We start from the raw sequence: 15,505 nt of genomic DNA on the forward strand, positions 1-15,505 counted from the left end.
TATTTGGCTCAATTTGGCTACACTTATGAGGACTCTTGTGTCTGACTTGTGACTTCTCAGGAGTGAAGGCTTCAGATCTGCACAAACTGTTGTAAGTCTGTTTAAAGACTCTGTCTCTCCCCAGAATCTGGCTCTCCTTTCGGGGGGGTCAATGGGAGATCTGTCTCAGAAGGTTCTCTCCTGGGTCTAAGACCAAGGGTTTCACTTTCTCTGTCACTTTGTCCCTAACACTTCTGATTCCAAAGTGGGTGTAGGACATCACCACATCGATCGTATCCATATAATTGGAAGAAGGGAAATGGAGTGAACAGGAGAAACACAATTAAGCCAAAAGGACCACAACGGTTAAACCAAATACATAAGACATGAATTCACCCTTGGAAATGATAGCACTTAGCAGCAGATACATTTTCACTCACACACATGGAATGGTGTAATGCATTTTAATTCACACATCAAGCATAATGTAACCCACATATGACACACTGTAACCACAAGCCTGCTATATTGTAACCCATACAGGTAGCACATTTTAACCTATACACTTTACACATTGTAATACAGTGGCCTGGCACATTGCAACACACACACCTGGCATATTATGACTCACAAAAGTGACATATTGCAACCACACTTCTGGCATGTTATAACCTGCGCACCTAGCATATTTTAATCCACATACTTGATACTTTGTAACACACTGAGCTGTTATTCACAGACATCATGTATTGTAACCACACACCTGGTTCAATGTAACCTGTACACTTGGTCCATTGTAACACATACACACAAGCACACACACTTGGCACATTGTTTTATGCAGACCTGGCACATTGTAACTCACACACTGAATGCTAATGAAAAGAGTCTGGTTTGAGCATAAATTTTACTGGGCCAGGGTTAAAACTTGGCCCAAATGTAAGTAACTCTAGTATCGTGAATCTCTCAGTTCAAGTAGTGAATCCCAGGATCTCATCTGCTGTTGTGAGCTGGACAAGGCCTTATTCTGTAGCTTGGGGCTACTTGGTCACTGTGAGAGCAGCATTGGAAACCAGCACCCTTCTAAATCCATGCCCCTCCTCATTGGTATATATTGCAATGGCAAACCTCATATAGGTTTATTCCACAGGTCAGACTACAACTTGCAGTTGCAAATAACAATGCTCCTGCAGATTTGCACATGGCAGTTGCTCATACAGTTTCATTCTGGACCTTGTATTACAAGCATATCTAGCTTTGAAAGACACAAAGCTCCTCTAACAATAACACACACACAGACACACCTTTCCCAAAACTGTCTCTGAACCCACCAGACCGACTGCTCATACTGTTCCATGTTACATCTAACCACAGTCAGAAATGCACAGGACCCAAGGAATGAGCGGAATATTGAGAAGGGAATATTACAAGCCTGTCTCTCAAATTCTGAGTTCTTTGAAACCTCACATAAGATCACTAGCAAGGCTAAGCTTTCCTTTGAATACTGTTTCTCGTAGTAGATTTACAAGAATTGCCATATCTGGGTCGATCAGTGCCCTCAGCACATTTACTTCACACACCTGATTCCATCTGTTAAAATATATATAATTGGACACTGTAGAATGACTGTTGACTATATTCTTATGTTCTCTCAATCCTCTGCTGACCACATTCACTTACTACTTTCGTCTACCAGTTCCAGCTTTGCTTCATTCCCTTCTGAATTTGAAAATGGCCCATTGTACATGCATTCACAGTGCAGCATAATCTCCTCTCGTAGATCTGCTGGTCAGAACTGCTCCTTGTCAAGGCCATAGCAAGCTTGCTGAATTTCTTGGGAAAGGCACTACCTTTCCAGATGGCACATAGGAGGTGGCCTGACAGATTGCCTCCCACTCTGCAACCTGTCTACCCTGCCTCCTCCCAGGCTGGAGGGAATAGCCCAACCCTATCTGCAAAAAGTCAATCTGTTTTGTACAAGAGATAGGAGAAGTAGTTCCGTCTAACCTGGATAACAGTCTCCAGCTTCTCCTCAGGCCGCTCACTCGGTAAACTCATGGGGATCCCGGCGTCCACTCCAGCACATCAATGAATGCAGAGAGCAGGATATGTTGGTTGTTCCTTGGAGCTGCTGGTTAAGGATGGGGGATTTACGGAAGGTTTTTGTTGCTTTTGTTGGAGGTGGGGGTGGGGGTAGTGCTGCTGGGGAGGGATTTGTGGGGTGTTATCCTGCAGTGGGGATATGATCACTGGAGTATTTGGATGGTATTGCAACTGGGATGATTGCAGAAGGGGGTATTGCTGCTGGGAATGTTAGAGAAGGCGGTATTCCTGCTGGGAATGTTGGAGAAGGCAGTAGGGCTGCTGGGAATGTTGGAGAAGGAGGTAGTGCTGCTGGAAAGGTTGGGGAAGGAAGTATTGCTACTGGGAGGGTTGCAAAAGGGGTATTGCTGCTGGAAATGTTGGTGAAGGGGTATTCCTGCTGGGAAGTTTGGGGAAGGAAGTATTGCTACTGGGAAGGTTGGGGCAGGGGTATTGCTGCTGGGAATGTTGGGGAAGGAAGTATTGCTGCTGGGAATGTTGGGGAAGGAAGTATTGCTGCTGGGAATGTTGGGGAAGGAAGTATTGCTGCTGGGAATGTTGGGGAAGGAAGTATTGCTGCTGGGAATGTTGGGGAAGGAAGTATTGCTGCTGGGAGGGTTGCAAAAGGGGTATTGCTGCTGGAAATGTTGGTGAAGGGGTATTCCTGCTGGGAAGTTTGGGGAAGGAAGTATTGCTACTGGGAAGGGTGGGGCAGGGGTATTGCTGCTGGGAATGTTGTGGAAGGAAGTACTGCTGCTGGGAAGGTTGGGTTGAGGGGATTGCAGCTGAGGGGGGTTAGGGTAGAGGGTTGGCTAAAAGCCGGTCTCTGCTCCCGGCTTCTGTTCAGTCCTCTCGCCGGCTGCACTCGCCCGGCCTCCGCCAGCCGATGGAAGCAGCGTCTTGCACGTTCCCCGAACCTTGCCCGGCGCCGGTTGCTGTGGAAATGGAACGCCGAGCTTGCGTTGCCGTGGAAACTGGACGCTGCAAGAAAGCGGTTGCCTGGAGACGGGGACGCTTTGGGAAGTAGCGCCTGGGGCGGAGGGCGTCCGAAGTGGCGGGATCCAGGCAACTTGCAGCGGGATTGGAGGTGAATAAAGAGAAAGCGCAAGGAACAAGGGTTAAAATCTCAACCAGCTGCAAAGTGCACGGAAGTGACTGCATGTTGCTGCAACACAGGTTCTGACTGCCCGCTGGAACCCCTGACAAGGCTCTCACTGCAGTATCAGAGTAGATCACAGTGCCAAACCCTTGAAACGCCAGGCCATTTCAGAGGTTCTAAGAGTTGCCCTAAGAATGGGAGGCAATGCAGTTAAGGATAGCTGCGTGTCACATGCTCTCCTGCAGTGAAGTTGTTGGTTCAGACAAGCAACACAAAAACCTGAGCAGCAGGGGCTAGTGTGAAACGAAAGCAATTTATATCCCAAAACATTCTGACAGAGTCAGATACCAAAAAAAGTTAATCGTTTCTCTTTTTCCTTATGATGCCCGAGACGCTCTGCATTTCCAACAGTTAGTATTTTCAATTATTTAATTGATTTTGAATTAATATTTTACTTGCTGGGACTGCTGCAAAGTCGATGTCAGATTGTAGACGAGGGAGTGACTTTAGGGCCTGTGTCGTGCAGTGGTAGTGCCCTGACCCAGGTTCAAATCCCACCTCGTGCAGAGGTGTGTAATATTATTTCTGAACAGGTTGATTAGAAAATATCTTTGAGTGGGGAGGTTAATGGTAGTGCATACTTTCAAGCTCTGTTGTTAAGTGCTGTACAAATATTTGCATCAGATTTTGTTGATGCAGTGAATGAATAATGAATGACTTATTTGTTGTTATTTGCATTTTACGGTAAATAATACACTAAAGCACAGTGAAAAAAACTTCAACAGTGGCCACAATCGTTTAAGAATGAAAAGGATAAAAGACATAACTGAAATAGTGCTGAGTTGGCTCACCTACAACACCCTCACTGCCAGCCCTCCCCACCACCTCACTGCCACCTGCACCAGACCCACCAATGTAGGAGTCACCACTCTTTAGGCACCATCTCTTCACTGCTAAGTCCAGATTGCCAACATTTGTTCCCATGCTGAACCCACACTCGCCCTGCAACCAGGAGTCCCCAGCTCCGCTGCTGCATCGATGATGCTCAGGAGTCTCAGCTCCAGGCACAACATGCTGCTGCTGTTGCAGGTGCTACCTCACCAATGCCAGGACTCCCTGCTCTAGGCCTGCGTGAAGTATTCTGTTTTTAACATATTATTTATAAATCTACTGAGGTGCTGCTATGTATAGTTAGAGATGGTGCATTTTATAAGAGAAACCTGGTATCAAATTGTAAGGTTTTAAAATCTGTTACATTAAAAAAGAATTGAATAGTTCATGCAAAAAGTACTGAAACTGGAAGTCCAAACACTGATATGAAAAATTATTTTAATGAATCATATAACATTCTCAATGGGGAAGGATGTTTCCCTTGTGTTGGTGGGGGTGGGCCTTTCTGGAACTGGAGAATAAGTTTCAGAATAAGAGACACACCATTTACGATTGAGATAAAGAAGAATTTCTTCATTCAGTGGGTGATTTTTTTTGTCATTCTGTTCCCCAGAGGGCCGTGAAGGCTCAGATATTGAGTACATTCAAGACAGAGAGCAATAGGTTTCTACATGGATGTAAGTTTGCTCACTGAGCTGAAAGATTCATTTTCAGATGTTTCGTCACCATACTAGGTAACATATTCAGTGGGCCTCCGGACGAAGCACTGCTGGTGTTTCCTGTTTTCTATTTATATGTTTGGGTTTCCTTGGGTTGGCGATGTCATTTCCTGTGGTGATGTCATTTCCTGTTCTTTTTCTCAGGGGTTGGTAAATGGGATCCAAGTTAATGAGTTTGTTGATAGAGTTCTGGTTGGAATGCCATGCTTTTTGGAATTCTCATGCACATCTCTGGCTTGTCCTAGGATGGATGTGTTGTCCCAGTCGAAGTGGTGTCCTTCCTTATCTGTATGTAAGAATACTAGTGAGAGAAGTGAGTGGGTTCAATTCCCACCTCAGGTGACTGTCTGTGTGGAGTTTACAAATTCTCCCCGTGTCTGCATGGGTTTCCTCCCACAGTCCAAAAATGTGCAGGTTAGGTGAATTGGCCATACTAAATTGCCTATAGTGTTAGGTGAAGGGGTAAATGTAGGGGAATGGGTCTGAGTGGGTTGCACTTCGGTGGGTTGGTGTGGACTTGTTGGGCCGAAGGGCCTGTTTCCACACTGCAAGTAATCTAAAAAAAAAGGTCACGTCATTTTGCAGCTAGTTGATGTTCATGTATCCTGGTGGCTAGTTTTCTGCCTGTTTGTCCAATATAGTGTTTGTTACAATTCTTGCAAGGTATCTGAGAAAAAGAACAGGAAATGACATCACCACAGTAAATGATATCACCACAGGAAATGACATCACCAACCCAAGGAAACCGAAACATATAAATAGAAAGCAGGAAACACCAGCAGTGCTTTGTCCAGAGGCTCACTGAAGATGTTACTTAGTATGGTGATGAAATGTCTGAAAATGAACCTTCCAGCTCACCAAGCAAACCTACGTCCAGGATCTCAACCTGAGCTATAAATTGTCTCAAAACATGCTAGGTTTCTACATTTTAGAGGCATCAAGAGATATGGGGATGGTGTGAGAAAATTGTGTTGATGTAGAACTTAAGCCTTGATCTAGTTGAATGTTGGAACAGGCTAAAGGATCCCAAATAGCTTGGACCTGCACCTATTTCCCATGATCCTATGCTATACAGCCACATAGTTGTACAGTAAGGCATAAGTTTCCAGAATGCAGCATACAGCATACGTTCTGAAGAAAGGTGACAATGTGAAATGTTAACTCGGTTTGTCTCCCCGTGTCAAAACTGTTAAGTTTCTGTAGTACTTTCTGCTTTTAATTCAGGTTTCCTAAACTCTTCAAGTGATGACACCAAGAAAACAATGTAAACCTCAGGAGGGTCGCACATTCCAAAACAAAATGAGTGAGTTTGTTACCAAGTGCACAAGGAACTCGTTTCCCATTCATTCAAATTGTTATGAAGTGAAAATGAGCAATTTTGCAGTATGAGATTGAGACATGTAAAAGATTTAAGATTGCTAAGTAGTGGATTGGAAGGTGTCTGCCACACTATAACAGAATCAGAGATTTCAGAGCAAAGAAATGCCAAGGAATGTCATTAAGGAGGTGTTCATTATTGAGATGATGGTTGTAATGGAGTAGAAAGAGAGAAGTTGTTCCTGCTGGCAGGAGGTTTGGTAACCAGAGGACACCAAATCAAGATGTCTAGCAGAAGAAGCAAAAGGAAAAGAGAATCTATTTAAGCAAGTTATTATGATCCTAATATGCTGCCTGAAAACATAAATTCATTAGTAAGTTTCAAAAGCGATTGAAAGGAAACAAAATAACAGAGTTATTCAGAAAGAGCAGGCAATGAGATTAAATGCAGTGTTAAGGGGCCTAAAAATGTCTTGTCTTGTTGCTCTATGTTCTTTCCTCATTACAAGAATGAAACACATCCAGAAAATAAAAGCACGCGCCTCACCTGTTCCAGACATTTTTACACCAGATTTGATACAGTACTGGATTTAAATCCAAATGTTGCTGAACATATGTCGTGTCAAATGAGCCCCTTTTATTGTCATTATTCTGTAATAGGATGTCATTGGCAGAGAAAGCATTGATTGTCCTTCACAAACTGCTCTAGAGAAGGTGATGGTGAGCCATATTCATAAACTGCTGCAGTCCACATGCTATCTATCCACTCCCAGAGTGCTATTAGTTCCAGGATGTTAACCCAAGTATAATGAAAGGGTGATGATATATTTCCCAGCAGGATGTCATTAGGGTCATGCAATTATAGAATACCATAAAGGGAAAAGAGCCTTTCAGCCCACTGTGTCGTCAAGCCTCTTTCTACAATAATCCCATTTCATAACATTTAGCCCATCTCCTTGTAAATATTATTAATTTATTAAACATTAACTCATTAGGAATTCTAGCTTTTCTCTGTGCCTCTCATTATATATGACACTGGTGTTATATCCACCCCATTTTTTCACAGCTTACTTACAATTTACATGCTGGCAGAAGTGTGGATTTCCTTTTCATGCTATTTTATTCTTGTAGCCTCTATTTGCCAGTCCAATTTTCCTTTGCAGCTCTATTGTGAACGTACTGTGTTTGATGGGGTTCTCACTGGAGTTGACCTCTTTTTACAAAACGTATTTATTGACAGGATGTGGACATTGCTGGTATTTATTGCTCATCACTAATTGTCATTTAGAAGACAGTGGTAATTTTTATTAAATACCACCACTCCATAGTGGAATTTGACCCCAGATCCTCAGAACATTAATGTGGATCTTCGGATTGCTTCGGTATTTCAAACATTCATCTGAATCCTTCTCAAATGTTGTGATGACTCCCATCTCTACCACCATCTCAGTTCCAGATATCTCTCACCCTGTATTTGGAAACACTTTTTTCTTTGAATTCTTTGACAGCATGTTCCAAGAGTGTGACCTCTCCCACCCAGAATGACAAGGGCAAATGACGCATGTGAATTTTACCACGTCAAAGTCACACAGCATCCTGACTTGGAACTATACCCTTCAATGTCACTGGGTCAAAATCCTAGGGAGTGTCCCTACACCTCAAGAACAGCAGCAGTTAAGGAAAGCAGCTCACCACCAAATTGTCCAGGCGTATTAGGGATGACCAATAAATGCTGGCCCAGCAACATCCACATCCTATGAATAAATTGAAAAAAAAAACAAACATGAATATTGTCAAGGATTTGCTACATATGGGCACAGATTATATTACATTCCAATTAAGTATAAGTGCAACTAAGCACTGTGCAATCATCACTGAATGTCCCCACTTAAGATCGTTCATTTCTTTTTATGAATTCATGGAATGGGGCTAATGCTGGCTCGGCTAATTCTTATTGCCCCTCCCTAAATGACATTGAGAAGGTGGTGTTGAACTTCCTTCTTCAACAACTGCAGTTCATCTGGTGTAGGTACACCCAAAGTACTGTTAGGAAGGGGATTCCAGAATGTGTACACATTGACACCAATATAAAGAACTCATTAAGAATTCTAGCTTTTCTCTGTGCCTTTCATCACATATGACACTGATGTAACATGCACACCATTTTCTACAGCTTACTTACAACTTACATGCTGGCAGAAGTGTGGATTTCCTTTTCCTGCTATTTTATTCTTGTAGTCTCTATTTGCCAGTCCAATTTTCTTTCGCAGCTCTATTGTGAACGAAATGTATTTGATGAGATTCTTATTGGAATTCACCTCTTTTTACAAAATGTATTTGTTGACAGGATGTGGACATTGCCAGTATTTATTGCTTGTCACTGATTGTCATTTAGAAGGTGGTAGTAGTCTGCCTTCTTGAACTGCTCCAGTGCTGAGATGTAGATACACCCACAGTGTTGTTCCGAGGGAATTCCGGCATTTTGACTCAGCAACAATGGAAGAATAGTGATACAGTCACATGTCAGAAAACTGTGTGAGCAAGGGCAGAATTGCATGTGGTGTTCGTCACATGAGTCTTCGGTCTTTGTCCTTCTAGGTGATCTCTGCACTGCATCTCGTGGGTAGTGTGCACTGTTGTCACTGTGCATGCAGGGAGGAAATATTGAAAACGGTAGGTGGAGTGCCAGTTGAATCAGTTGTTTTGTCCTGAATAGTGTTGAGTTTCCTGCATGTTGTTGGAGCTGAACCCAGGCAATGAACAATGTTTCATTATATTCCTGACCGAGCTCTTATAGATGGTAGACAAGTTTTGGGGAGTCAGAAGATGGATTAATCACCACAGAAATGGAAGCATCTGGCCTGTTCTTATTGCCAAGGCACTTATATGGCTAGTTCAGTTCAGTTTCATGTCAATAATAACCCTGGTATGCTGGTAGTGGGGGAATTCAGTGATAGTAATGCCATTGAATGTCAAGGGTAATAACTAGATTCTTTATAGTTAGAGATGGCCAGTACCTGGCAATTATGAGACACATATGTTGCTTGCCATTTGACTGCCAAAGTCTGAATATTGTCCAGGTCTTATTCCATTTAGATATGGGCTTTGGCTACAGTTAGGGAGTCACAAATGATGCTGAACATTGTGCAATCATCACTTCTGATTTTATGATGGAGGGAAGGTCACAGATGAAGCAGGTGAAGGTGTTTGGCCCTAGATATTACTTGTGGAACTCCTGCAGAGATAGTGTGGAGTTAACATGGCTAACTTCCAACAATCATGACCATAACCATCTTCCTTTGTGCCAGGTATGAATCCAAGCAGTGGAGAGTTCTCTCGTTGATTCCCATTGACTTGTTTTACATGGGCTCCTTAATGCCACACTTTATCAAGTGCAGACTTGATGTAAAGAACAGTCATTCTCAATTCACTTCTGGAAGTCAGCTCTTTTGTCCATTTTGTGGATAAGCAACCACATACCCAGAACTGGACAATGTAAACTGACCCACAGCCGGAGATATTGGGCTTGACTGAAAATTGGCCAAACTAAGTTAAACAGCAGCCAGTAGCGATTGCCTACAGAAAACAGTGGAAACCAAGGTGATGTCACATAAGTTCAGGGGAACCAGCCCAGGGGCTGTGTATCGGAGAAGTATCAATCAGACTTTCACCTTGACTTCCAGCCAGTGCTTGAGAATGTGCAATTTCCACCTCCATGGCATGGCAACAGTGAAGGGTGTTGGCTTGACCCCCATTGGATGCTTTAAACCCAGCTCATGACGCCATTCTTCAAAGGCCACAGGACATTCTGGAAAGTCTGGGGTGAGGGGGATAAAAATACACACCAGGAAGCCCCTCCCTCAGCGAAAACCTGCAATAAGACCCATAATGGAAGACTGTGCAGTAACGCAAAGACTTAGGATGGAGGAAGAGAGCCATACCTACCTCAGAGAGGAAGGAATTTCCAATGGCCCACTCAAACACGTGGGTCATTGCAGGTCATATATCCTTTCTTAGGTGGATACAGCTAGACAGAGTAAATATTGTGAGAATTTGGGAACTGCTCACATGGTGGTTTTAATAAAGAACATTTTGTTAATGAAATCGAATTCTGTGTTCATTTGTCTGCCTCACCAACAAGAGCACTTGGGTAAGATGCTTTTAGTACATAAACTTGTCAAAGTGTCCAACGCACAGACAGCACATATGAGTCAAGGTGATGCTGACACCATGCAACTCCTTGTGAGCTCCCGACAGCATATCTAATTCTAACATTTCTTATAACACTTCTAATCCTGAGCTTTATTTTCACTCTATGGGCTGTATACCCTTGCTAACTATGATCTGCCTTTACTGCTCAAAAACAAAGCTTTTCACTGTAATTTGGTACACGTGACAATAAATAAATCAAATTAAATCAAATCAAATCAAGCCATGTTTAGACAAAAGCTGTAATGAGGTCTGGAGCTGAGTGGCCTTGGTAGAACTTAGACCAGCGACATGGAGCACGCTATCCTTTTGCAAGTGCTGCTTGGTAGCACTGTCATGACTCTTCCATCATAGAGAGATACAGCAGACCCTTCGGTCCAACTTGCCCATGCCCACTAGATATCTCAATAAATCTAGTCCCATTTGCCAGCAATTGGCCAAAATTCCCCTAAACCATTTCTATTCAGATACCCATCCAGATGCCTTTTAAATGTTGTAATTGTACCAGCCTCCACCACTTCCTCTCGCAGCTCATTCCATACACACACACACTATGCTCTGCATGAAAACGTTGCCTGTTAGGTCCTTTTAAATCATTCCCTTCTCATCTTAAATCTGCATCCTCTAGTTTTGAACTCCCTCACCTGGAAAAAAAGACATTGGCTATTCACCTAAGCCATGCCCCTCATGATTTTATAAATTTCTATAAAGTCACCCCTCAGCCTCCAACTCCGAAAACAGCCCCACCCTGTTCAGCCTCTCCCTATAGCTCAAACCTTCCAACCCTGGCAACAATCTTGTAAATCTTTTCTGAACCCTTTCAAGTTTAACAATATCTTTCCTATAGCAGGGAGACTAGAATTGAATGCAGTATTGCAAAAATGCCAAATCAATGCCCTACACAGATGCAACACAACATCCCAACTCCTACACTAAATGCATTTACCAATAAAAGCAAGTGTACTAAAGTGCATTCACTACCCTGTCTCCATGTAACTTTACTTTCAATGAACGCTTAGCTGATAATTCAGAGTAGACTGTTGGTGCAGTAATTGGCTAGGCTGTATCTGTCCTGCTTTTTATGTGCAAGACATACTTCAAAAGGCAGTAGATGCAGAATCGTAAAATATATGTCGATAAATTCTTGATGACTAAGGGGTTGAAAGATTATCAGAGATATCCTGGAATTTAGAATTCAGGGTAAAATCACAATCAGCCATGATCTTTTTGAATGATAAGATAGCAAACTGAATATTAATGAGGCATGCAAGACCATCAACAAGGCATTTAACAAGTCCTCAGTTGGCAACTTGTCCAGGTTATAGGGAGAGGTTGGACAACTTGTCCACAGTTGGACTTCAATGGTTGAGTTATAGGGAGAGGTTGGCCAACTAGGACATTTTGCTTTAGAGCGTAGGAGACTGAAGGGGGATGTTACGGAGGTGTATAAGATCATGAGAGGCATGGATAGGGTGGGTGCACTCAGTCTTTTTCCCAGAGTTGGGAAATTGAAGACTAGAGGGCATTGGTTTCAGGTTAGAGGGGAAAGAATAAAAGGGATGCTGAAGGGCAACGTTTTTACACAGAGGGTGGTACGCAGGTGGAATGAGCGTGGAAGTGGTGGAGGCAGGTACATTAACAACATTTAACAGGCATTTGGACAAATCCATGGAAAGGAAAGGTTTAGAAGGACATGGATCAAATACAGAGAAATGGGATTAATGTAGATGGATGTTTTGGTCGGGATGGACTAGTTTGGACCAAAGGGCCTGTCTCCATGCTGTAGGACGTTATGACTCTAACTTGCTGTTAGCCCAGTGAGTAAATCGCCTCATCGTTCGCGAGATGAATAAATGATGGAACGAAATGCTCCCAACACCAATATTGGCCTCATTAGATTTTTTGTCCAATTCTGACATAAACACCAGCGTAGCCCAGGTCAGTCAGACCCCTATAATATTCCACTTGTATTTCGAGATGGATATTTTAAATATTCAAGGGCACCTCAATTTTCACCTCTCCATTTTTAACTTGGGGGGAGTACGAGGTATGAATGTCATGTTCATTTTGTCTAGCTATCACTATTGTTAACAGCTAACCTGAGAATGCAACTTTTAAAAAAAAGGTTTTGTGATTTACACATGAAAGAAGTGAAACTATCACTGTATTCTAACAGATGAAAGACCTAACAGACAATCAATTTTTCAATGTATAATTTCAGTTACATCACACTGTAAATTTTTGCTATAAATTCTGTGTGTTAGGATTGAGCTCTCCACTATCACCTGATGAAGGAGCGATGCTCCGAAAGCTAGTGTGCTTCCAATTAAACCTGGTGGACTATAACCTGGTGTTGTGTGATTTTTAACTTTGTACACCCCAGTTCAACACCGGCATCTCCAAATCATGTTCATTTTCAGAAGTGAAATACATTTTTAGGCCACAAGAGGGCAAACTAAGGCCATGTCATCAATCCCACATTCAACCAAACAGACCCTCGACTCTGTTCCAATCTGGATGTATCCTGGTCTCATCTTATGTATAGTGTCGAGTGTATTTTGCATTAGTGTGGAATTGGCCCAAGTACCAAAATACCATTCATGTATTCTGCCCATTGATTTTTTTATTCAATAGGTAAGTTATGCAGCTGCGGATTAATTTTTAAATTCAATTCTTTCCAATTTGACACAAATACTTTATTATCACTGTTAACTAGAATCTGGATAACTCAGGCCTGTGGAATGAGCTGCACATTATTGTAGCAATTAAATTTTAATTGAAACAGAAGAGAAAGATGGCATGGCATATCTTAAATTAAAAGAAACAGAAGCACCAGAAATACTGAGCTATGGGGCTATTTCAAAGGTCAAAATAATCTGCTGAGTCATTGTTGCAACCCTCATCAAAACCCTCAATAATCAATAGACAGACAGTATGTCACAGAGAGTAGGGAGAAATTGCACAGAATTGCAAGGCACTGTTTGTTTTTTTAAAAATCAATCACCTTGTTTCCTTTAGCCTTCGACGTTAAGTTTTTACGTCATATTAAGTGTAATTGTAAATTGTTACAAGTTTCTATTTTAAAGAAGAGCAAGTGCATTATTGCCAGCATCCTGATTGATATTTATCCCTCAGTCAGTGTCACAAAAGCAGATTGTCCAGTAATTGCTGCTTGTAAGTGTTTGTTGTCATGGGAACATAGGAACAGGAGTAGGACATTCAGCCCCTCATGTTTCGCCATTGAGTGAACTCATGGCTGATCTTGACCTAACTCCATATCCCTTCAGGCGCATATCTCTTAATACCTTTGCTTAGCAAAAAATAATCTATCTCAGAATTAAAGTTAACAATTGATCCTACATTCACTGCCATCTGTGAAAGAGAATTCCAAACATCTACTGCTTTTCACATGGAGATCTGCTTCCTAACATCTCTCCTGAGTGGCTTGGCCCTAATTTTCAGACTAAGCTCCCTAATTCTAGAATCTCTAACCAGAGGGATCTGCCAAAACCTAATATTGACATCTAGCTTTGTAAATGTTCTACTGGTGGAAAACTTTGCAAGCTTGCATCTGTTGTAGACATTGGATGACTTTCTGTATCGACTGCTTTATTGTATTGCGCAAGACGGGCTTTAGATTTGCGACTATCCCAAAGCACCGTTCTGTAGGTTCAGTCATCAGGGAGATGACCTGTCAATACACAAAAGGCATTCTATTGGCATCCATAACTGAATGACCAGGGGCTAAAATGTTCCAACAACCTAACTTCCTAATCCAGCATGAAGATCATTTAATTGTCTGCAACTCAAATATACAATAGTTGTGTCAAACTAATTGTAGACACTGTCACAGATTATGGAGTTAAGAGCGAACACAATGTGAGTCCCTTTGCTTTTTTTGATGAGTGGATCCTGGACCAGCATAAGGTCGTGCTTGTTTGAGATCGTCTCTGCCCATTACTGTGATTTCCCTGTTGGTACCATTTGTATCGGGGCGGCTTCTCTGTGGTCTTACTGAACTCATCATTTGGTAGTTCTCTTTCAACTCAAATTATGCACAAACTATGTTTCACAAAGTATTCACCTTACTGTTCTGAAAGGTACCACAGTTTTGTATAACTAACGTACATCACACAATTCCACTTGATTTTCAAATTGTAGATCAAAAATAAACTCCCCTGCTATCTTATAGATATAGTACTCTTCCCTATAGTTAATGTACAAGTGTCATTCCCTGATTGAGCCCCTAACCTTAAGGGACCTGTAGGGATTTGAGTCTACTGATAGGAATACTTTCCCTTCAAGATCTTTGCAAAGTGATTTTTGACTTTGCACGACAATATAAGAAACTAATAGTTAAATACAAGGAATACACACAATCAAAATAGAGGAGTACTTGGGAAGAAATTCCCATGCTAATGAATTATCAAGGGATGATGAGAAGAGATTGGGGATCCATGGGATTCTGGGCCACCTCATCAGATTCAGTCATTCCATATTCCAAATCCCAGATATTCCTGTTACAACAAGTCTAAAAGGAAGACCTGTCCACTACCATGGTGATCAGATCCATACATTCTGAAACCCTTCACCTAAATGACTCCATCTATGTGTAAGACAAGGAAAAACATCTGCTTTATTGGGGGACAACTGGGTTCTGCCAAAACATTGCAAAATCAATAAAATTGACCTGTACATGATCTCTAACTGTGGTTTATATCAGTTACACATGATCGAGACAAGGTAGGCTAGGTATGAAGAGGATATTGATTGCTGGGATCAGTATTGCAGTATTTATATCCAATGCAACCCCAGTCTACATGCCATAGTTTTAATCAAGGAACTCAAATCTTATGTCTGACTCAAACATTCCTTGTCACTCTCTTCTGTTTTTGTTTAATTTTGTGTATCACTTCATTGGAATTGTGCATTGCTGGCAAGTGAAACTGCCCACATATTATTTCTTCCGACTGCAAACTGGAAGATGAAAGTTGGAAATTGCTCTAAATCTGTAAGATATCAGGGGAGTTTATTTTTGATCTGCAATTTAAAAATCAAGTGGAATTGTGTGATGTGCATTAGTTATGCAAAACTATGATTCCTTTCAGAGCAGTGAGGTGATGATTTTGTGAAACATAATTTGTGCATAATTCGAGTTGAAAGAAAACCACCAAATGATGGCTATCAGATTGGTCCAGCTGCAGTTTGT

At 41.9% G+C, this 15,505-nt stretch overlaps 1 protein-coding gene across 1 annotated transcript in view; it reads right to left on the reverse strand.

Annotated features, from left to right (window-relative positions):
* The window catches only part of crocc2 (ciliary rootlet coiled-coil, rootletin family member 2), a 296,277-nt gene extending 294,235 nt beyond the window's left edge, over positions 1–2,042 (reverse strand). Inside the window, exon 1 of the mRNA XM_043702904.1 lies at positions 1,987–2,042. Within this exon, the coding sequence (XP_043558839.1) occupies positions 1,987–2,037 (51 nt within the window). The 5' untranslated portion in view covers positions 2,038–2,042. The remainder of the gene's footprint in view (positions 1–1,986) is intronic.
* Between the last annotated feature and the right edge of the window lie 13,463 nt (positions 2,043–15,505).

The sequence above is a fragment of the Chiloscyllium plagiosum genome, chromosome 13 (assembly GCF_004010195.1).
Source record: "Chiloscyllium plagiosum isolate BGI_BamShark_2017 chromosome 13, ASM401019v2, whole genome shotgun sequence".
NCBI classification, from domain to species: Eukaryota; Metazoa; Chordata; class Chondrichthyes; order Orectolobiformes; family Hemiscylliidae; genus Chiloscyllium; species Chiloscyllium plagiosum.